The sequence below is a fragment of the Dendroctonus ponderosae genome, unplaced genomic scaffold (assembly GCF_020466585.1).
Source record: "Dendroctonus ponderosae isolate FM_Combo_2020 unplaced genomic scaffold, Dpon_F_20191213v2 Dpon_F_20191213_3, whole genome shotgun sequence".
NCBI classification, from domain to species: Eukaryota; Metazoa; Arthropoda; class Insecta; order Coleoptera; family Curculionidae; genus Dendroctonus; species Dendroctonus ponderosae.
This window is the reverse complement of record NW_026018508.1, coordinates 9251546-9275684: the sequence shown is the minus strand read 5'-3', so window position 1 is coordinate 9275684 and position 24139 is coordinate 9251546. Positions and strand designations below refer to the sequence as shown.

The 24139-nt window shown below is 35.1% G+C and overlaps 1 protein-coding gene across 2 annotated transcripts in view; it reads left to right on the top strand.

The window, feature by feature from the left end:
- LOC109539042 (mediator of RNA polymerase II transcription subunit 12) overlaps positions 1-15607 on the top strand; it is a 27750-nt gene extending 12143 nt beyond the window's left edge. The window contains exons 15-35 of one of the 2 annotated variants that reach the window (XM_048664641.1): positions 112-457; positions 1546-1771; positions 1826-1936; positions 2064-2277; positions 2810-2948; positions 3736-3777; positions 5137-5235; positions 5306-5468; positions 5591-5860; positions 5920-6114; positions 6177-6281; positions 6336-6497; positions 7496-7708; positions 7764-7997; positions 9274-9508; positions 10690-10788; positions 10858-11066; positions 11127-11247; positions 13787-13957; positions 14011-14108; positions 15145-15607. In XM_048664641.1, the coding sequence (XP_048520598.1) occupies positions 112-457; positions 1546-1771; positions 1826-1936; positions 2064-2277; positions 2810-2948; positions 3736-3777; positions 5137-5235; positions 5306-5468; positions 5591-5860; positions 5920-6114; positions 6177-6281; positions 6336-6497; positions 7496-7708; positions 7764-7997; positions 9274-9508; positions 10690-10788; positions 10858-11066; positions 11127-11247; positions 13787-13957; positions 14011-14108; positions 15145-15276 (3584 nt within the window). In that variant the 3' untranslated portion in view covers positions 15277-15607. The remainder of the gene's footprint in view (positions 1-111; positions 458-1545; positions 1772-1825; positions 1937-2063; positions 2278-2809; positions 2949-3735; positions 3778-5136; positions 5236-5305; positions 5469-5590; positions 5861-5919; positions 6115-6176; positions 6282-6335; positions 6498-7495; positions 7709-7763; positions 7998-9273; positions 9509-10689; positions 10789-10857; positions 11067-11126; positions 11248-13786; positions 13958-14010; positions 14109-15144) is intronic. The other variant, XM_048664642.1, reaches the window with a different exon arrangement.
- Positions 15608-24139: the final 8532 nt, after the last annotated feature.

Here is a 24139-nt window from a genome sequence, read left to right as displayed (position 1 = left end):
TGAGGAAATTCTGTCTTTTTTAAAGACAAAAATTTTTGAGGCGAAATACCCAAAAAGAAGTTTGTAAAAATGAATCCGCCTCAACAATATAGAACTTATCTATTATTTTAGTATCGCCTGATCAGACGTCTGCAGTGTTTGAAGGTCTCTGCAAAGTTGTAAAACATGTCACGAATCCTGGAGATTGCAGCTCAGCAGAACGTTGCATATTGGCGCATCTGTATGACTTGTATTCATCGTGCATTTTACTTAAGTCAAAACCCCATGCGGTTGAGCCATTTGGCAATGCTTATCCGAAGATTAAACAAGCCCTCTACAGCAGTTTGGTACTGCAGCCAACTAGTAGTACATATGTATTCAATTCTCAGTTTATGCAAGAGGTTTTTAAGAATCCTCGCAGAATAGGACGAATAGAAAGTACATGGGCGAAGCAATTGAATGAAAGTCCGAGTAACAGGTATGATTATTTTTTAGTCCAAAATTACCTCTGAGATTATGTTCTTGGTTAAAAGTTAAAGTGGCAAAATTAATATACAGGCTATATCAAATTAAGTGCGCACCATTGGTAACTTTATTATTATTAGAGATACAGTATTGGTTTACATGGCAAAGAGTTGTATTTTTTACGCTGGTTGTGATGATACTAAAAAACAATTGAACGTCGCATTGTAAAGGTAATGAGAAACACTTGTTTTAAGTTGAACCCCCTGTATATTAGTGCACAAAATTGAAGTCAATTTAATTCTGCACAAAAAGCTTTAGTAACATTTTTGTCCTAAAATGATAGGTTTTTAAAATAGTAAGTTCTTTTTTCTTCTAACTACCCGAGCGTATTCACGAGTTCAACTACCGATAGTGGCGCTGCGAAACGTCACATTACTCGTTGTCGAGTGACAGTTGAGACTTGTCAGACCTTGACAGAGTTGACGACATTTATAACATAAAAGAATACTTACATACTTTTCGATCTCTTACTATTTCTTTGAAAGCTTGCAGAAGTTGAGTAGAACAAAGCAAAGAAATAACAATCAGATGTAAACACCAATGTCAACAAAACAAGTGTCAAATTACTACTTAATTTGTAGTTATAAATTTAACCACCAGGGGACGTCTGGACTTTTGAACGAATAGTAGGACCATTTTTTTTACCAGGGAACCGTAACTAGTCAGCGCTATAGCGAGTTATTAAAACAATTTTTTTTAAATTTTTCTGACGAAGTTAATTTAGCAAAAAGGCAGGAAACATTACTATTTTTAAAATGCGGTGTTCTATCGTTTTTTAGTACCACCATCTCAACCAGCTTAAAAATATAGGTACAACTATTTGCAATTTAAATCAAAGCTCTATCGCGGCTAATAACAACGTTACTAATGGTGCGCACTTACATATCCCGTATATTTTTAGTGGTATGCGCAGTAGAAATCCATTTATAATGAATAAATAATTTTTCTTATGTTTATTTTACTTTTAAATTTGATGATAAAGTCATTTATCTTGATGCTTGTAACAAATTTCACATTTTCACGCATACTATATATTTTAAGGTATTCATTTGTTTCTAATGCAATTATTCGGGCTTGCTGCAAGGAACCAGAGACTGACCGAATCAACGATAACGAAAGGTTAAACGATTTAGCAATACTTTGTGCCGAAATGACGGCTTGTTGCAATTCTTTGGCATCTGAATGGTTAGGAGTTTTGCTGGGGTTGTGCAGCCCAACATCGCCACCCGAATATTATAAAGATGTTCTCAATGAAATTAAAATTGAGGTAAACGTTGATATCAAAATCGTCTAATGATTTCATGTTATGCTGGTTTTTTAGGATGTCAATATACACAATTCATTAGCCGTGTTTACCTGTATTTTGATAGCGAGACATTGTTTCTCGTTGGAGGATTTTGTGAGAACAGTTGCTCTTCCCAGCTTGTTGAAAGTGAGTTCACATACAAAAGTATGTTTCGATCAAGATTGCACAGTTAATGTTTATCTTCTTAATATACGGCCAATATGAAAGGGTAATGATATAGGTGAATGAGATTCGTTTCTTATGATTTTTGCAGGTAAAGTCCTTAGATTCATCTTCTGGCTTGGCTGAAGCTGGTATGCGACTGACATGTCATTTATTGCTAAGGCTGTTTCGGACTGCCGAGGGACCCCAACCTGGTCTATACTCGGTGGGATCTCCCCCGCTATCGTCTCCAAGAGTTCCATTAGGTGTACGTTTGAGTTGCGATCGTCACTTGTTAGCGGCAGCGCATCGAAATATTGATGTGGGTAAGTAAAATAATTAAGTCATTTTTTTCGTTGACATTTTTTTTTTATTTGAAGGGATTTATAGAATTTGTAACGAGCATTGTCTTAACGGACACACAAGAATACATATTAAGGAATTATTTTTTTGAGCTGGTTATAATAGGGATTCAATTATATACTTTCGATCTTCCGTTTTATTTATGAAAACCAATAGTAGAAAACCAATAGATTAACGTTCCTAGTACCGATACGAATTTGATCTAATAAAGAAATATAAGAGGCAAGGGCCAGGTGGACAATGTTGTTGAGGTTCCAATTTTAAGAAAACATTTAATTTGAACACGAAAATACTGGAAATTGTGAAATGGGGATGCAGTTTAGGCTGATTCATTCAATAGAGACCCTATTTCTTCTAAAATAGAGAAGCACTTTCTCAATTTAATGAATGATTTAACGTCTCAGAGTCGCCTCATATTAAACCGCAGACGCATCCTGCATACACTCCGCATTTATGTATTTTTACTTATTTTATACACCATTTTATTTAATACAGGCCCAGTGTTGGCAGTGTTGAAAGCTGTTTTGATTGTGGGCGATGCTACAGCGAAACAGGGCACTGAACCCAGTTTATCAAATATCTTGGGGACAAGCGATTTGCATAGTGGACTTGATGGACCCAGTCTTGATCTTCCGTAAGTACATAACCCGTAAGCAATTAAGATTGGAAAAATATGTTTATTTTGAATAATATTGAAACTTAACTTATCTTAATTTCACTCATATGGTATTATACAGGTGCTCGGAAATTATGTTAAAAAAATCAGGAGGTGATTCTACACGAAAAGCTAATGTTTCAAGTTCATATAGCATTTTTCCGAAAGCCCTCAAATATCGCGGCAGCAGGGCCTTATGTGTTTCGAAAATTTGTATACAATTTGTGTACAGCTTTCTAGGCTTTTTCACTGATTTGAAATTGAAATTGAAAAAAAGGAGTACTTGTTTCAGCGCTCAAATATGAGCCAATTTCGAGAGAAATATCTGAAGAATATCATGCAGCGTACCAATAACCGCATATTTTCACATTTTTTTTTGTTTTCATATGCAACGTGTTTCATGAGGAAAACGCGTAGTTTTACACGTATTCTGCGTCCGAAATAACCCCACTTTGCTGTATAAACTATAGCTCAAAGACAATTCGTTACAGATTTGCAGGGTGCATTTTTTAAATAAATTTCAACACCCTGTAAATCCGTGACGACACATTTTTGGGCTCTCGTTTATATAGCAAACTAGCGTTATTTTAGGTCCTAGAATACGTGGTTAAAATAATGCCGGTTCCGCATGAAACACTTTGTATATCATTTTGTTTTGGGATCATCTGTAGAAGAAAAAAGTTCAACAGTTAAGATAAGTTAAGTAGTAATAAGTTGCTCTTGCGGAGTTTTTTTTATTTTTTTTGATTAACGTTCCTATCTTCAGGGTGGTAAACATGGACGTATGCGGCACCCGGACGACACATAGGTTCGTCAACCATTGGATTATACCCAACATCAACGTTTCTATTATCTAAATTCATCGTTCGCTTTTGTGCTTTGTGTGTCTCACCAACCTTTACTTTGTGTCGCTTACATGCCGGAGTCAAGTAGCATAATAAAAGTTGCTATTTCAATTTTTTGATTGATCCGATTTTCAGTATTTTTCGTAACTTTTACTATGCTTTCCTAACCTTTCCAAAGTGAATGTACCGCTTTTCGTTTCCCATTTTCATAGTCATTCTGAGATAAGTGCAGCACTTTTGTACAGTGTCATGAGCCAGTGTATAGCATAACAAATGGATAAGATCACATCCTTATTGTTCTAACATCTCCATGCGTACGAGATCTTTTCTGTATATTTTGTATATAAAGTATAATGCCGGGTCCAGATCAAGCAGACAAAAAGTGAATACGATTTTGCGTCAAAAACACTGTCCACACCACAAGGACAAATGTGCAAAAAAATTCAGTCGGTGCGAATCAGTTTAACCATGCGGCGTTTCCACCAGGAAGAAAATAAAAAAAATGAAGATTTATTACTAGCCGCCAGTTATATCTGTCTCTCCTCTTCATCCAATGTTGGAAAAATTAAACGCAAACGTTTTGGGAGAGAGCAAGCTTAAAAAACGAGAAAGTTATTCCATAAATACATTTTTAGGTCAATTGCGTGAGGATGATATTGGACTAAGTGGTGAGATGCGTTCAAGCTTTAAGAATTTTCTCACTCCACTACAACAACACAACAGAACTAAATATGAGTGATTTTCCACTAATTTATTGGTCTCCTACTTTTGTCAACACACACCATGCACACTGCGCCGACAACTAGTCGCAAAATACATAGACAAAATAGAGACTCTTTGATATTTACTGAGTCGAGACGGGACCTGCAAAAGTCTCCAGAATTGGAAACAAAGTAACAATGAGACAAAAATGTGGCAGAAATGTGTAGGATTTGCGCCACTATGTCGTGAAACATGAATGTCTCGGTTTTGTCGATGTTTTGTCTGCTTGGTCTGGACCCGGAATTACGTTTACATAAACATGAAACATTTATTTAAATGAGTAAAACGACATAATCAAATACAAGTAATCATTTATAAATTATATTATTTTTATTGGAATTAAAGAGCTTTACTATCATAGAGAAAATTGAACTAAAGGAAAAAATTAAATTAGTTTTATCTTACAAGTTCTGATGATTATTTCACTCATCCATAGCAACGCCATAGGGCAAAAAAGGTATTAATAAACGGTAATTCGATAATTTCCAAAAAAACTTACAGCGATAATTAGACGCCTGTAAAATCTAGCTTTTATACTTATTGCATTTTTTGTTTCGTAGGCAGATTAGTACAGGCAACCCAGAAGCTACCGCTTCTTTGTCTGCATTTGCCAATCACGTATTGAGGGAAATCTGCTCTCAACAGTGGGTTCTCGATAGGTAGGATGACTACTTAAAAACAGTATTATTTTAACTGTGGCGTAAACGTTTTAATGTCTTGTTAAAATAGGTGTCTATGCCACCCAGAAAAGCTTTGCGATAGCGACAATTTGTTGGACGATTTGTTGACTCACTCTCAAGCGCAGAGATTATTACATATGATTTGTTATCCAGAGTTGGCCTCAAGCATTGATGAGTTAGACCAGAAAAATATGATAAGTCGAATACTTGAGGTATGACTATGCTATAATTTTTGAATTTTAAATGTTTAGTATCTGATGACTCGTGCAAGCACGATACTTTCTAAAGTGTTCAGAATTACCGGATTGTCTTTGTTAACACAAATTTATTGCAGAATCTCGAACTTTGGACACTGCGAATGTCTTGGCTCGATTTACAGCTAATGTTCAAGCAGTATAGCGTAAATACTCCTGAACTATCTCAATGGTTAGATACTGTAGCGAAAGCAGCCATTGATGTGTTTCAATTAAATGCACCATCTATTAATCATACGAGATCTGAAGATACTAAAAAGCAGGAGCCGCGAAGTAAAACTAGTTCTATTTGGTTAGTTGCTCCATTAATTGCCAAATTATCAGGTGCAATTCAAGGTCGGGTGCTTAAAGTAAGTTTACATCTGACTAATTTTTCCAAGCCAATACCACAAACATACGTATTTTTTAGGTAGCTGGTCAAGTTTTGGATAATGGCGGATGGCATTGTAAAGATCAAAAACCTATGGCAAAACGGAATACAGGAGAAAGTCAAAGTATGCTGACGCATCAGCCATTTCTTAGTCTAGTGTTGACTTGTCTGAAAGGACAAGAAGAAGGCCAAAAAGAGGGTCTTTTATCGTCGCTACATCAGCAATTGACACAGGTTAGATTTGTAGACCTGGTTAATGATCAGGCATCACTTGTCATATTTGTTATATATTTTAGTTGGTGCAACAAGCGAAAGAAGGTAATCTCCAAGATACGTGCCATAGTGACAGAACTTTAGATGGCCTTCAACTTAGATTCGCCTTAGTGGGGGGAGTTTTCGAGGTGAGAAAAATACTTTATCTATCTATACCAATGCAAATAATATCAATTCTACAGGCGTTTCAAAGAAATAGCTCCGCAACAACAGATTGGGCATTACTGCTTGTTCAGCTGGTTACTCATGGGATTATAGATCTCCACACCAATAATGAATTGTTCACAACGGTCATCGATATGTTAGCTACGCTAGTTCATTCTGCATTAGCTACAGATACTCAGGTATAGTAGTAACATAATTATCATATCACTACAATTCAAGTAGACGGGTATTTTTCTTAACACTTAAACTTTTTGCTTTTACACATTATGAAAAAGCAAAATATTTATAACCAAATCGTTTTCAAAGCGTATAAGCCTGTGTCTCATGTATCCGTGTATACGATGATACGAGAGTGTTTCTATTGGTTGGGCAATCTGTCAATTCGTCCGTGTTCAGTTTCTGATGGGTTAGTTTGTTTCCTGTTGTGCCAATATTCGGTGATTCAATTTTTGACCTTCTAAGTCTGGGTCTAACTCCTTCTTGAGAAGGTTGTCGTGATATGTCATTTTGCAAGAGATTATTTGTTTTTTTTTTGTAAATTTGTTATATTATTTGTCAAACCTTTCGCCCCCACCGAACTGTCGGTTTGACCAAGGAAAGAGGTAATAAAACATGTGTCAAAGTGCATTTCCTTTCAGTCGAGGAAGGTTTTTTAGAACAAAGTCTGAAATGAGAGTGAATCCTTTAGGAACTCCAAAGTCTATACGGGACGGTCTCCTCCAATTACTCGGACAGTGCGTCATAGAAAAGGTGTGCTGAACTTCTACCTCCTTGAAAGAAAGAAAGTTACGTTTGGATTGCATGGCGTATAACTTCTTTTCTATACAACGTAGAATAAATGTTGCGTTTAAACGTATATAAATAATATAATAAACTATCAGTTAAGTTAAAGGACACTTCATATCATCCATCCTGTAGGTCGGATAAAGGTGTTTTGTCGAAAAAAATCATATATAAAATTACATCTCATTTTTATATCAGTATATTCTTATTTAACTTTCCAATCGTTCTCTTTCTTTAAATTGAAATGTTTTATCCCAGAAAAATACCTCGAATTCCATATCAATATTGACCTGAGCCTTCTGTCAATCGATAAATATTTGCGTATCAATACAATGTATTGTATGACATCAAATTGGCAATTGAAAATTTCTGAACAATATCGAATTATTTATAGGATGATGGAAAAAAGATGCACCAAAATCTAATGAAAAAAATAAAGAAAGAAATCGGTGAGAGGCAAAATGTTTCTCTAATGCACATCAAACAACTCTTGCCCTTACCCAGAGTCACTACGGAGATCATTGGGGTAGAGCCAACCGGTTGTCTAACTGACAGCAAAGGGTACAAAATAAGCTTCGACAGCGTTGATAAGAAGCACGACTTATCCGTAAGGAACTGATGTCCATTGAATCTGTTCAATTAATCAATATGACTTTTGGTAGATTTCAGACAAACAACGAGTCAGTAGTTGGGATATTTTAGAAGGAATGAAGAATCCCCCACCTTTATCATGGGCATGGTTTGGTGCGGTTCGTTTAGAGCGAAAGCCACTGATGGGTGAAGATACTCACAGGCTGCTTAAGTTCCATACTCATAATCTACAAAAACCATCAATGTATTATTTGGATCCACCTCCTCTACCGCCAGAAGATTTGGAACCTATCGCGGATAAACCAGTAAGTTTTTTTTAATATGAAAATATGCTTTGCATACATTGAATACTTGATTGACAAAAAATGTCTGTTCCTCTAAATACAAGCTAAATGCGTCAAATTTAAAAGAATTTTGTATAACCGAAAATTACACTTGATCCTGTCTGGGACTTCAGATCAACTTGTTTCAACTAATTTTGTCCCCACCGACCATTAGAGAGTTCTGTTTCCATTCTATAAACAAACACGAGTGGCTGGTATTACATTACTTAAAATACATTGCTTAAAATTGTAACTCAGTTAATTCTTATCGCGCTTCTCATCACCGCGAATGTTTTTACTGCTTACCATTTACTTCTAAAGAAAGATTAATTCTTTGACGTATCTTGAACCGAAAGTCGGTAGTCAATATACAGGGTCAAGCTACGATAGTCAATATACAAGCTTATGATCAAAAGGGTACTGCGACATTGTTTGGCTCAAATAAACTCGATCTGGCCTAACTTTTAATACGAACAAATTTCTGGTTTTTCTGTTATTGACGGTCAAAGTTCTTCAAAAAAATTATGTCGGGCGGATGATGCGATGCATTTTAATAAAACTGGCTTTGAATTTCTTCTTATGTAAGACTCAAGTCCAACGGCTTTAGACAAGTGAGGAATTCTTGAGTGTCTTGGTACACAAATTTTTACAATTACAAAACGGATTAGTGCATCAACTCAAAAAAAAATCAGTGGATTTCAGCTTCCAAATAAAAAGTTCTGGTAGTTTTTGAACCGAGATACTTTCCTTATTTGCCCAAAGCGGATAAACTCGGTTACTTTACCAAAACATGAGTCTTGAAAACCCAAAATCCATCGTACCAGTCTTCCGTTCAAAAAAATATTTTTTAAGAACTTTGACCATTAATAGTAGAGGAGCCAGACATTTTATCTAAGTAAAAGTTAGATCAGATTGAAATATTTTTTTTTAAGAATTAATTAAGCCACATATTTGAACTCCGTGTTCCCAACCTACATAATTTCGGTCAAAAGTAAACGTTATATTAATCTCCGCGTTCGTCCAAGAAATGCGTGCTCAATGTGTGTAAAACTCGTTAAATAAAATCCTGTTTAATAAACTGACTTCTACTGCCTTTGAATAGATCAGGGTAACTATGAATAAAATACTAATGTTTTAAAAAATGACTAGATGAAATTGGGTCTTTTAAAACTTCTTAGCATGTGTGATTATTTTATACGTCAACTTTATTTTACTCTATTATATTGATTAGATTATTAAATCGTAATAAAAATAACAGGATTCCAATCTGAAAGCCGACACTCCATCGTCTGTCGATCAAAGTCCTGTAGCTTTGGGTAAAGGAAGAGGAAAGGGCCAGCGAAAGCGGAAGCCTAAATCAGGACCAGTCACTATGAGTCCTATGACTATGGGTCATAACCCCATAGGTCAGGGGCCTCCGGGTATGGGAATTGGCGTTCAAGGGAACAATCCTCAAATGCCGCATGGATTGGGCGCATATGGACCAAATCCTGGTAAGTTTGGCAATGAAGAGTATCTGATCATATGTTAAAATTCCAGCCCCGAGCCACGAAGTGTTAATCCGCTCATGGGTTAAACGCTAAGCATAAAAAAATGCTGGTTTTATGCGACTGCAGATCTTAAAGCAATAAAAAATTGCAACTTCCAAAATATGGAGGAAACTAGAAAGATTGACATCTGAGAAAAAAAAAGGAAAAAATAAAACTATTGCCTTTTTTGACAAAAAAAAAACAAAACTTGGACCCATATTTGCGTAGTCGAAACGGTTCTTTAGATATATTCTGAAAGCTTGCGAATTTATTGGGCAGGAATCAATGGTTTAATCGGAACCAAATCCACACTGTTAGTAAGCCGATGCTTCTTGTATTGAATAATGGAAACCAAATTTCTACACCTGAAGCGGTTCTTTAGCGAAAAGCTGAGGATGAGCTTGATGTAAAAATACAAAGCTGCCCAAAATATTCCCAAAGTTTAAAAATGAACTACGAAAGAACCAACAGCTCAATCGATACGAAATTCACCGTACGATTCAATTGATGAACATGGGACTAAAAGTTCTGTATGTACAATCAGGGGCAAAGTAATGCTAAGTTTACCGAGAGCTGCGTGGTGCTATCTGAAAAAAAAGAAGAAAATGTGTTTAGTGCAGCATGAAATCTGTAGAACTTATTTGAAATCAGCAAAGCAAAGAGTTAATCAGTTAACTAATAAGGAATATTTGGTGATTTACATCTTTTGCCTTTTTAAATCATTTATATTGACTGCAATGTGATATAACTGAAACTGACATGCACTGCGTCGCAAGATGCGGATCACGGCGGTACGCGTGAAACGAGTTCTGTTCAAACGCTCTTGTGGATGGTCTCATGCGTGTCGTTCGCACCTCAATTTGCGCCTATTCTAAGCTCTTTACACTAACTTTAATAAGTGAATGTAAAATACATTTTAACCGCTTAAATAGCAGAAACAAGTTCGCAATCTGTTTTACGCTGAAATTAGTTAATTAACTTCCCGGTCTCTTTCGCTTTATATGACGCGAGGACGTGATGTAATATCTCCTTGATTAATCTATAGGCAACTCCTGAAAATACTTTCAAGAATGATAGAAATATTAAGATCGATAATTAAGAATATTTTCGAACCGTCTAAACACATTTCTGTTGCTTACTTTTAGGCATGCAGCCTGGACAGCAATATGGCACTAACCCTGGTCAACAGTGGTATGGGCAAAATCAGAGCGCTCAGCAACCTTACGGTTATCCCCCTATGAGTGGTAAGTTTATTAATTGCTACTGATTACATACATTTACTGCAGAAGTAAAAATAAACTTTTAACCCTTAGGAAGTCGTTTTGATAGGCCACCGCTGAATACATCAAAACAGGCTCTATCAAACATGCTGCGTCAGCGACATCCTATTAATAACTACGGTATGCCGGGAATTCCGAATAATCCAGCAGCAGGTGGACCAGCTCCGGGATATGGTCATATGCAAAGATTTTCAAGGCAGACACTGAGGCAGCAGCACCCTGGTAACATGCAGTCAAATCAAGTACGACAACAACCGTTTCCGAAAAACTTGAAATCGAAAATCGACTTTTAATGTTTACAGGCTATTTTTCCAAATCAATATGGCAACATGCAACCTGGGATGAGCAACCAATACGGAAATTTTGGAGGAAACACTCAGATGCCACAGGGTAGCATGCAAAGCAATCCTCAAATTATGCAAGGTATGTATGTACAATGATGCCTAGGTATAAAGGAAAGCAGACCCAGAGAGAGGAATTATTGGTGGAAACAAGAAACGAAAGGAAAAGTTGTTTCACAGATGGTGGAATACGAAACAACCACAGTAAAAAGCCAATATACAGGGTGTTTGGTAAGTAGATGCATTCCTTGCAGGGGGTGATAGTGCAATTAATCTTGGATATATTTAGTTAATAGACCAGGTTCCGAAAACCATTAGTTTCCGATCTACAGGGTGTCACAGTTTTAATAAAAAAAATGTTATTTATTAATATTTCGAAAACCGCATGGACTATGATAATGAAATTTGGCAGGCTTGGGCAACTAAGAACAATATACGTTTTGCGATAAAAATGTTGTTCCTATCTTTTTCAGTGGCGTGGCTACAGGCACGTCTGTGGATAATTTTAAATACAAAATTGTTACGCTACTGATTTTTCTAAAAGTAAATAATATTTTTCAAGTTTCTGTTCAATTTGGAAGAGAAAAAGTCTCTTGACTTGTTTTCTACGACGTCCCGTTTGCGAGTAAACAAATTAAAATCGATTTATTAAGTTGGCTCTGCACTAGTTTTTGTCACTGATTGACGAAAGTAATAATTGCTGTAATTTCGAGTGTCTGAGTAACTTTAGTTGTCGCCTTCTTTTTGCGATTTATGTAATTTCGAGTATAAGTAATATTTCGAGAATAAGTTCACATAAGTTGAAACTTTATTTGTTGAAATGGCTGAGTTTTTCAATGCTGAATACGCAGATATTCTTTACATTTATGGACTTTACGACAGAAATAGTGGCGGCTTCCAAATATCCGTGTCTTTGTAAACACCTATCGAAAGGTCAGTGAGTCAGGAAAAGTACAAGGTAGGCAAATTCACGTAGGAGCAAACTGTAAGGGAGTACCTTGACCAGCGTTTTCCTAATCGATGGATGGGGAGAGGACGCTCCATATTGTGGCCAGCTAGAAGCCCAGATCTTTTCCGTTAGACTTTCGCGATGGGGTAGGATGAAAGAGTTGGTTTATGCCGGAGAAATACATACAACGGACGAATTATTACACTTAGACATACATTTTCGACCAGGGTAACCCGGACAGAAGTAAGAAGGCAAGCACATGCATGCGTTAGAGAAAGGGGCTTCATTTTGAGCAAGATCTTAAGTAGTTAAGAATTAATAAATACCAAATTTTTTTCCGTATAGAAGCAAGCTTGGTGCTCATTTCAATACTAAGAATAAGTAAAATTTTAATTAACAGGTAAATTAATCTAATAGGTAAAAAACAAATAAAAAACTCTTATGCAAGACTGATGTCAACTGCGGCTAGTAATAAGTTTTGTAATAAAATTGATACAATCTAATTGCGCAATTTTTGCTGTCTTTTTATACTAAACCATACTTAACTACAACCCGATTAAGCTTTGCAATAAATCGATTTTAATTTGTTTAAATTGAACAGCAACTTGAAAAATATTATTTATTTTTAGAAAAATCAGTGGTGTAACATTTTTCTATTTAAAATTATCTACAGACGTGCCTGTACCCACGCCACTGTAAAAGATAGAAACAATATTTTCATCACAAAACGCGTATTGTTCTTAGTTGACTAAGCCTGTCAAATTTCATTGTAATCTTCCAAGCGGTTTCCGAAATATTAATAAATAACATCTTTTTAATTAAAACTTTAACACCCTGTAGATCGGAAACTAATGGTTTTCGGAACCTGGTCTATTAACGAAATATATCCAAATTTACTTGCACTATCACCCCCTGCAAGGAATGCATCTACTTACCAAACACCCGGTATAGATATAACCAAATAGAAGCAAAAACCCGAAACTGGGAAAAGAAATGCCAGGAAGTAGATAGGGTGTCCAAGATAAATCGTCAGACTCACGAAGTCGGGTAAATTAGGAAAAAGTAGCACAATTAGGGCGGCCATATACGTAGCATTTTCGAAAATTAATAATTTTTTTAAATCTTTGAGACATTTAGAAAAAAGTGATTTTCCATTTTTTCTTTCTTTTTTTCGTTTTTATTCATTTTTAAAGTTATTCCAATTATATGAAGAAACAAAAAATGCTTACGCATGGCACCTTTTCAAGCTCTACCAGATGGTAAGTAACACAGTACGATTTGTACCGGTTCTTGTGTCAAAAAGACCAAGTACAACATCAAATATCTTGAAGGTAGACAGCTTAATATGTCACATTTCAGACTCTAGCTTTCAACTTAAGGAGCACGTGCCATTTGCAAAACTTACTAAAATCAGAATAAAACCTTGTAGTTTGGTGAACTCATGTCCGAGACAATTGTTCCTAGACAGAAAATAACTTCGCACACACAAGTTAAAAAAATTAAAGGCTTATTGTAAAACAAGTAAGATTTTATCCGGGACCCGATTTGATAATCCGGCGTCGACATTATCGGTCGTTTGGTCTAATGTGTAGTGAAGTTCGGATCTTTTACATCCTCATACATCTTTACAATAAGTCAATATATCTATTTAACAATGACCATTTTTGTTCAGCATCTCAAGCAAATATGTTTGGTGGTCAGCAACAAGGCTTTGGTCAACCGAGACCAGCTCAGCCAGACTTTAGACAAATGGCAGGGAATCCCAGAGCACCTTATTTGCAGCAAGCCCCTAATGTAACGATGAATACAAATATGGGTGCTATGGGAGGAATGGGGTCACAAGGTATATTAATTTTCGAATGATGGTATACAAAAGTTTATTTTGGTACGTTTTAGGCGGACCCGCACCACCTTATTCCAGACCAGGGCAAGTCATGCAACAGAGCGTCCAAAGTCAGCAGACGCCATTCCAACAACAAAGGATGAGACAACAGGTAAGAATAGTCGAGCGACGACTATTGAAAGAACAAATAAAATTCTAAGGTCGCTTACAACTTCAATAACTATTGATAATACCCGACTACTCCGTTTTTGCAGTAGAGACCTATTTTGTTCCTAAGTGTTTTTGTCTTTTAATAAGATCATTTTAATATTGCTTCATTAACATTACGTAAATACTTGTTGCTTCTTAATTATTACAAACTGCAGTAACCATCGGTAAATACCAAACGGAGCAAGTAAAAGGGGCAATTAATTATTCCGAGGCTAGGATAACATTGTCCCTTTGCCGCCAGTGCTGCCAACCATTTTCGGGCAGAAGAGTGATATACCTGGATCCGCCACAGATTTTAACGACAACATCAATTGCACAGAGTCATAACCACATCAAATAAAACAAAATAAAGTTTGTTAAATGAGGTGTTCGAAGTTCAGCCCGTTTAACTCCAAACATGTGTCCCAATCACTACTGTGCACTCTTGGCTGCAGTCGGGGCTCACGTTTTGAGCAGCTTCTCTTATGCGGTTAATTAACTCCTGCTCTCAAAGATGAACATTTTTCTTGCTTGCATTGCTTAAGTATTTCAATAAGTTACCAATCAAACATGGGACCATTTCAAAATAATACTTAATACCAAAGTTGAAATTCGGTTTTCGACTGTTTGTAAAAATTATGGAAAAAAAATTCAATCTTTTTCTCCTACTCTCCAAGTGAGCCCCGAAAAAGGCCACTTGGGAGAGCACGCCAGAGATGGAAAGGCAACATCAAAGCAAATCTCATAAAAATGAATATCCCTCTGAACACGATCCTTGGAGGATCTGGAGGCCTGGATGAGCATAGTGCAGTCAGCCAATACCCACCCTGGGTTGTAGAGCCTTGTATTGTATTGTATTGTATGACACAGTCCCTGAACAATCTCAAGACAATGACTGTAACCTATGCGCCAACCTAAACCTATGTAATGCAAGATGTTTGTGACACACGCTGTTAGAAATATTTGAATGTTTTCATTTATTTTACTTTAATTTTTAGATTATGGCGTTGCAACAACAGCAAGGAGGTCCGGGTGGTAATCAGCCCAATCCTGCTCTTGTGGCTCATCTTCAACGCCAGCAAATGAACCCTCAAGGATATCACCAACCACCACCTTATAACATGCAGTAACGAATTATTAAAGAATGCTGTAATATAGTGGTGATTACTCAGCATAACCAAATGCTGATCCGCTCGATATAATTATTGATGAGAACAAAATATGCTATGAGTTGTATTGTCTTTGCTGCTGGGGAAAATGAAAAGCATACATATGTGATGATCACATTTTGTTAGTAAGCATGACGATTTAAGTAAAAATAAGAAATAGTCTTCGAAAATATCTTTTTCCGATGTTTGAACGGTGTGTTAAACTTAGCCACCAGTTCACCAATTCGTTTTGTATAGTAGATATAGGCAGATATTCAATATGTATGTTCGTAAAAATATACTGTTTTTGATAGGTGGGAGTTTTCTTTGCTACTATTCGCGAGTTCCGCCACGTCCACGCCCCTACTAGCGGCTAAATTATAACTGCACTTTAACTAGTAAAATGTTTCAGCTGTTTTTTGTTTGCTGCATTAATTTGTTAGTTACAGAGTGTTAGAATGAAGATAAAGTTCGCTATACTTTACAGTGTGTCTCTGAAAAACGCGAAATTGCAACCCAGACGGATCAAATTGTTAATGCTGTTTTTTATGATTCTGATAGCTGAAGTCAATAAAATCTAGCATAAAGTGAGTGGTATCTTGACATATACGTCTGCGCAATTAAGTATAAAAATAAGAGATCCCTTAATAAATATAGTGCTTGGTGTTAATTGTGCAGCGATAGTTTACAGCTTCACTTGTACCTGAAATTGGCAGTTGATGTTTTTAACACCCGCTCTCAGGTTATTTCATTTTATTTGTATACATGATACGTTTCTATTATTTTAAATCAGACGCTTGTCTTTCAAAATGAGCAAAATTGAAAATGCAAAAATCGGACTATTTCTTGAACGGATGATTACTGAGGATGAGAAATGGCTTACAAACGACGAGATTGAACCGAAACTGAAACGGTCGTAGTCAAAGCGCAGTAAAGCATGTCAAACGGTAACCAAGACTATATTGATGGGAAAGAAGTAACCATTCGGTACTTGTGTACTTGTTACACATGTGGATCCGAAGTAACGAATACTAAGCCAAATTATAGAACGATCATTCAAGTACCTACTCGTTCCCTAATCTATTCTTAGTCTATTCCTAGTCTAATCCTAACGTTCGAATCCGAATACGTTGCTACGTGTAGGTACTCAATCGCATTAAAATGGTCTTTTTAGTTTAAAATGTTTTTAAAAATGAAATAATATAATAATACCAGGTTAGTGGGTAATTTAACAGAAGCAAAATCATATTTTCATAAAAATATAAATAGAATGAAGTATAATAGTAATAAAATCTATGAAAATCTAAAACGAAATCCGGTCCAAAGATAGATAAGTACAAAGTACAAGTATCTTGGAGAGCGTACTGAAATTGCTAAGTCAATATACAAAATACTGTGCATGTAATGTATGCTGTAATGGTGCGCAAAATACGGTGCAACCGCACTAGAAACCTTTCTCTGCGTAAGCGAATGTTACGATCAGGCCTGGGTAACGCAGTGAATTTTTAAGAGTAGGCTTGGCGCAGTGCTACACATATGGCTCGGTGCGCCAACCCAACGCACCGGCGCAGTAACTCAGTTCTGTTGCTGGGAAAATGTTGAAGACTTTTTTATTTGTTTTTAGATGTATTTTAAGGGCCATTTATTAGCAATATTTTTTTAATTTCTTCAAAATTTCAGAATTTTCCAGTTTTAGCCTAGTTATTCTTTCTTCTAAATGCTCAATTTTATAAAGTTTCACTTAAAACTGCTGATAATCTTAAAGTATTTTCGCTTTGAAAAAGTTTTATTTAGAAATCTCGTCACCTCCATACCTCTAAAGTATGTAGAGTTTGTTAAAAAAATATGTTTTTTTAGTTTTGACTGAATTTTTTTGCTTTACTTATTTACTGAGGATCTGGAGGTCTTAAAATGTCGAAGAATCGAAGGAGTCGAAAAATTACAAGATACATTTATAGCAAAACGAAAATAAATTCCTCCCATTTTCCCCGAAAACCATTAAGGTTTCCACAAAACCGATCACAAAACTAAAAGTTTTCAACCGAAAACGCAAAAAACCGTTATTTTCTGGCGATTTTCTTCTTTCCTCACAATAATGGCGTCTTTTCAACCAAAAATTACAAAATTATTTTTGCTGGAAAATTCGTCTTATTCATCTGTTTGCAGGGACCTTTAGAAAACCCATTTCGGCTTCAAAATTGGCACAAAAACCAAATAAATTCATTTTTTGCAGAAAATAATTAGGATTCTCTTGAAAAAACGACCAGAGCAAAAGTCTACAAAAAATTATCTGGAAAATTCGCCGCCCTCATTGCCCTGAAGATTCATAAAGTTCCTTTGAGTTTTCAGGTCATTCGAGTTTTCGTATTATTTTTTAGCTTCACTGAAACTGATAATTTTCAGGTATTTTCTGTGAAAAATTATAAGACACATTTTATTGGAACACTCGCCTCCTTAACCACGTTGCAAAAATTGTTGGAAAATTTTTTGCAGCTTCGAGTTTTGGAAAAAATCCTAATACATAATTATTTCTGGGTCTTTTTTCAAAAATATTTCCCCGAACTGAAAAAGCGAAAGTTTATAATCATTTATTTGGAAAACTTTTGAAATCTGGAGTTTCTTCACTTTTCGGTCAATATGTCTAAGCAACACTGTCTCTAATTAAACAGAAAAACCGCGTTTTTTTCTAACATTTTACTGTGAAATACTGGCTGTTGTAAAGTCTCGGCTGTTGTAAAGCTTTAATAAATAACATAACTCATTAACAGATGAGTTTTAACTCGTTAATTCAGAGAGCGGCAACAACTTCGGCGTTTTTCTTTACTTTTCTAAAGTGTGATGAAAAGTTGGCAACTAAATATCACACTTTTTAATAATTGCTCGATTACATTCAGCCGGTCGATCTGACTTGCACAAAAGTAAGTAGGTACCAACTATTTCGTGCGGATTTCCGATGGTTCAATTGAACTTGCGCTTTTGTTTAGATATTTTTAAGTACATATAGTTCAACTTTCTCCATCAAGATGATGGCAAGAAAATCTTTTTTAGCGTCGAGAATAGTTAAAAATTTTAGTGAATAAAGTCAACTTTTAAGACACTGAATACAAGCTGGAAATATATTGATCATTAGCGATCACACATCATCACATTAACAGTAGCAACGACATTGTACAATTTCTTCTAACAAAAGTGAAAACTGTACAGTTTTTTAAATAGAACTACAATGCTGAGAGAAAATTATAGCCAGATGTGATATTAGTATTGTATCTCAACTAGGAAATATTCCTTGTTTCCAAGTTCTATACAAAAAAAACTGCTTATTTCGGCTGGAATCCTTGGATAAGCTTTATGTGGACCTTGGTTTATTTATGGAAATTTAAGTGTTCAGATCTACAGTGTTCTTTTAGAAAATGATATTGAGCCTTTAATTATTCAGCGGGTAGATAATCAACAAGACGAGAATTGCAAAGAATCATTTTTGTAGACCACTTGACATCTGCAGCGGATTTCCAGAATTTCGTATATTCTATCTAGAAACCACTGAAGAAAGAAGACAGGGAATTATGTCATGGAGTCCTCGGCAAACTTTTATCGATGTGCGTCAACATTGCGAAAATAAAAAAAAGATATCGGAAGTAGTGTGTACGCTAAACAAATTGAACAACCAACTTCCTTGTAAAACCAATAAAAAAATTACATTTTATTAAAGAACGGCGAAACGTATCCGCGATTTTAAAAAACCTATTTTAAAAGTATGTACTTATACCAAATAGTGTGGAAATATTCCGAATAAAGATATGACAACATCCGTTACATTCACGGCTTCGGTAAAATGTACTGAACAGATTTGTGTTCCACCAGAAAATTATCCATTTACGATAACACAAGAGTAACGTCCTTTCTCGAAAAAAATAAATTCTTCCATTTCTCGAAATGGATAAGTAAATCAAGTTTGCGCCGAATAAAGCGCCCGCGTTTTAAAAAAAACATTTTACCAACACGTTTTCAATTTTATGCGGATCATTTGCATAACGCTGTATACATAATTTTTTAATTTTATTGTAATAGTATTTATTTGATTTGAGTGCGAGTTTTACAATTATTATTATATTATATTATATTATTATATTGAGCGCTCATTGCGAACACTCTATATTTTCTCCATTTCAGAATCAATACTAGGTTTACATCAGAGGACATTGCGCTTCATACTTTTCTGTACAAAACTCCTTCAGCCGACCGCCTCACAAACCCATGTTGGTATTTCAGGCATGTTAGACAGAACAGGACAAACTCTGGAGTAGCTGGATTGGAAATGCTCAATTCGGCTAAAATCCGATTACGCAATGTCTCTTTGAAAGGAGAAGGAATCGCCGAGCTTGAGGGAGATACATCTGATTTCGCAGAGTTGATTCACCAAAAATTTTTATTAAACGACATACGCTTAAACTGAAAATGAAAGGAATAGGGGTAGGTAGTCGTGAGAGGGCTGCTTTCGCGGACATCATGCCTCTAAACGCTCTATAATATTTTCACTCTTGCGCTCGAATTTATTTCAATCCTTGTTCTACGTTTCATGTTAGAGATGAATAGATAAAGTAGCAAGCTTTAAAGCGTTGATAATGTCTCCTACTCAGTGTGTTGTAAAGCTATTTAGAAAATTTGTTGCGAAGATGAGAAAAGTTAAGATTTGTAATTGTAATACCAACAATTACTCTCTAGTAAATTGATATAAACGTGTAGATAAAATAAATAATGTTAAAAATAAAAAAGTTAATCGTGTATGTAATTTAGGAAAGTGCAGTGTTAGAAATAATTACAGCAGTTTTGATGTAAAATTGTTTAACAAATTTTGAATCGTTAGGTAAGTAAGTTTGATAATAATCGCAATACAAGCACAAAGAAAGAAAAGTAAAATTCGATAATAGTTTCGATGGTTATTTGTGCCATAAATTATTTATTTATTTTTAATTACTTAAGTATCACGTGATTCGTAAATTGTTTTGTGTGGCTCGCAGTCTTATTTCGCTGCTTTTATGCAATAATCCTTGAATGATTTGAACTGATAATGTGTTTATATTTTGTCAATACTATTATTGTTTTTCTGTGGCAATAGTTGTAATTTTTTTAGGAAATTAATTTATTGTTTTAAAAATTACCGGGTGGTTCCCACTGAATTTGTCACAGAAATGGATATGTTAAAATAATATCTACAATTTAACCAAATATGCCTTAGTAAAATATTGCTTGAATACGAAGCGTTTTATTTTAAATTTAGCCCATAAGTACAGTTTGGACTGATGTTTTTCAAGTTGGATTAGTGGCATCTGCTAAAGCACACTATGCTGTTTGGTTATTTTTCAGCAAAAAATTTCATTGGAAATCTTTCGAAATTTTCAATATCGTGTTTACTAAACATATTTTTTTTGTGTAAAAAGACATACTTGTTTGTTGTAAATTAGTGATTCAACGTCAACCAGTTCCAATTTGATTAGTACATTTAGCTGTTTAACGATAAATAAACCACCAAGTCACATCGACCGTTTTAAGGTAGACATTTCAACAATTAAAAATCCCTCTTAAACACTTTCGAAATCCAAAAAAATCAAGACAATTATTTGTGCAAGTTAAGCGTAGTGTTTTCGAATAATGTACATAATATAAATGCTAGTCGTCTTCTGAACTGCAAAAAAATCATCCTTAATCAACACAAAAAAGGACATACTTTTACACAGTTTCACGTAATTGAAATGATTTATGCGTGAGAAAAAAATATAATGCTGAAAAATCGGTTGTTCGCCATTCTGATGGTTAATTGTAAGTGATGTCAAAAAGTGTTAACTACAAAAGTTTTAGATTTTTATTATCTACAACTCTCCCATTGAACGTTTTCCGCTAGGATGTCATCTTTCGCCCCAATTCGTAAGAAAACGGTTTAATAAAATTTTTTCTTAAATCTGGAAAGCCAACAACATTTCCCAGCTGGGTCTTGATTATCAATATTTTTTTTTCAAAGAAATTATTAATTATTTGCACTTGCTCATATTACTGCCTTAATTATTTAAGTATTACCTCACTCGAAATAAAATACCTTCTTGGTCCCTTATGGCATTAACTCTGGTGAAAACTTTTTGTTCAGAGTCCCCGGGCAACTCAATTTATTTTTGATTAACCAGGCCTGTTACGCGGCCCCAAAAGTAAAAAAAGGGAATAAAATGAGAGCTTCAATCGGGCAAAATTGGAACCAATAAGAGTTGGCGCGCCATTATGATTAAAGCTGATAGTTTGCGGTTTATCTAGTGCAATATCAGGCATCAAGTATGTTAAGCTGTTTCCCCCCAAAATCTGATCTCGAATCTGAATCCCGAGCATTTAGACAAGCTGGTAATGCATATGGTCCAACTTAACACTAGACATTACTGAAAACTTATAAAAATCTCATTCTCTAATCGAAGGCGAGTCTTGATCTTAAATTTGATTATTCTTCCCATTATCCTCTTAAACACCACGTGATGTAAAAATGGTAGACAATAGCATATAAACAAATGTAGCATCAACTGACGTAAAAAAACTGACTAATTGTTCAAATAAAGTGTTAAAAAAATTAATCTAGCAGGTCACCGAGTGGCAACAAATTCTGAAGGAGGGTAAAATGATATGGATGCAGTTCTTCATTACGAATATGTTTTGGCTGTGGCCAGTCGTAAGCGTCTACAGCTTAATTTTATGTATTTTCTGTTAGCTACACTAAGATTCTTTCTACTTGTTCCACAGTTATAATTTTTTAACAGCTTAATTCTTAGGACGAAGTTGTCGGGTCTGCCCCAATCGTATGAACCGTCGTTGAAAAATTACATGGTGTGATTGCCTGCGGTTCGCATATAGGTAAAGATGGATTTGAATAAACATGGTACTTGAACACAAATTAATTATTTTCAAAAAACTAAAATGGAATGTGCAAATCGTGTTGCGCTTGCTTTTAAAATAATCTGCAGCATAGAAAATTGTTTCCAGTAACTCGGCTTCTGTGGCGACGGGCAGAGCGAACAGTTTTGATTTAAGTGAGCTCCACAGAAAAAAAACTAGCGGCGTTAAGTCGGGCGATCGTAGTGGCCAATTTATGGGTGCATCGTTGCCTCTTCCGATACATCTATTAAGATGTTTCATTTAAAATTTTTGCGATAAAAAATATTCGCGAATGCTTGATGGTTGCGAATTTTTGCGGTTTGGATTTTTTACTATAAACTCTGACACTCATACGTCCATTTCCTACAGATAATCCATACACTAGATGAATGTCAACTTTATCAGCGATAGAATAATGTTCCATTTTAGAGACACAAAAAATACTAGATTTACGGTAAACTCCGGTTCAACTTCGCTCAACAGCAGAAACAGTAAAACCTATCGGTTTGTCAAATGTATATATGAAGTAATTTGTTTAAGTCTTATTATTGGCGACCTGTAGCTGCAAACGGAAGCAACATTAGATATGACATAAGTAAGTTTGCTTAGATCGCCTTAATTTCGGTTAAGGAATTTGTGGTGAAGCGTTGTACAGTTCTTTCAGGGACACCCTGTATCTGTTATTGTTTCATTGTGTTGTTATGTAGTATTTTCATACTTGAAGCCAATGAAGACTAAACAACTGAAAATGTATTATTATTATCTTGGTCAGGATATACACTTAATTATGATTACTTGGTTGGAGACATGCAAACTCAGTCTGACTTACAGCCATTCATGTTAAAGCAGCAAAGTAAAATATCTGTAGCTACATTGAAGTAATTAATATTGTTAATATATAGTCAATTTCTTGAATTTTTCTGTACGCGGGATTTCTCACCCTTTATATATATTCAGTATTTTTCCGAAAAATATTAGGATTATCTTGAAAAAACGACCAGAGCAAAAGTTTACAAAAAAATATTTGGAAAATTCGCCGCCCTCATTGCTCAGAAGATTTTTAAAGTTTCTTTATTTTTCAGGTCATTCCAGTTTTAACAAAGTTTCTATTAAGCATTTTTTCTACGCAAAAATCGTATTATTTTTCAGTTTTACTTAAAATACTGATAATTTTCAGGAATTTTCTGTGAAAAATTAGAAGATACATTTTATTGGAACACTCGTCTGCTTTAAATTAGGAAAAAACTCTAATAATTAGTCTTTTTCCAAAAATATTTCCCCGAACTGAAAAAGCGAAAGTTTATAATCATTAATTTTGAAAACCCTTGGAAACTGGAGTTTCTTCACTTGTAGGTCAATATTTGTAAACAACACTGTCTCTAAACAGAAAACCCGCGTTTTTTCTAACGTTTTACTGTGAAATATTGGCAAACTGAATCTTTTATGCAAGAAAATGAAGAGAACGAGTTTACAAGAAAACTCGTCGACTTTCTTTGGACTCAGTTCTGTTGCTGGAAAAATCTAAATGCCTTTTTTCAGTTGTTTGAACAAAGTAGTAAAACGTTACTCAGAAAAAATGTTAATGATCTTTTTTTAGATGTGAAAATTCCAATCTCGTAAAGCTTTAATAAGCTTTAATAGCGCAATTCAACACAGTGTTACCCAGGCCTATGATCGACACGTGGAACCACTGATTATTGCAAGCAAATTAATTCTGCTGAAGAAGTAAACGTAGCAAAGACCGTGAAACTAAGCCTTCAATTAAACTCTCGAATGTTAAAGTCGGAGCAGTAGATATTCGCTCACACGTAACGATTAAACCCATTTTGAATTTGACAAACAAAACCAAGATTTATCACGGTTGAACAAAAACCTTTAAAGGTTGCGTATCAAATAATGGTTGCAAAAGATTTGTATTTGAATCTTAGTATCAAATTGC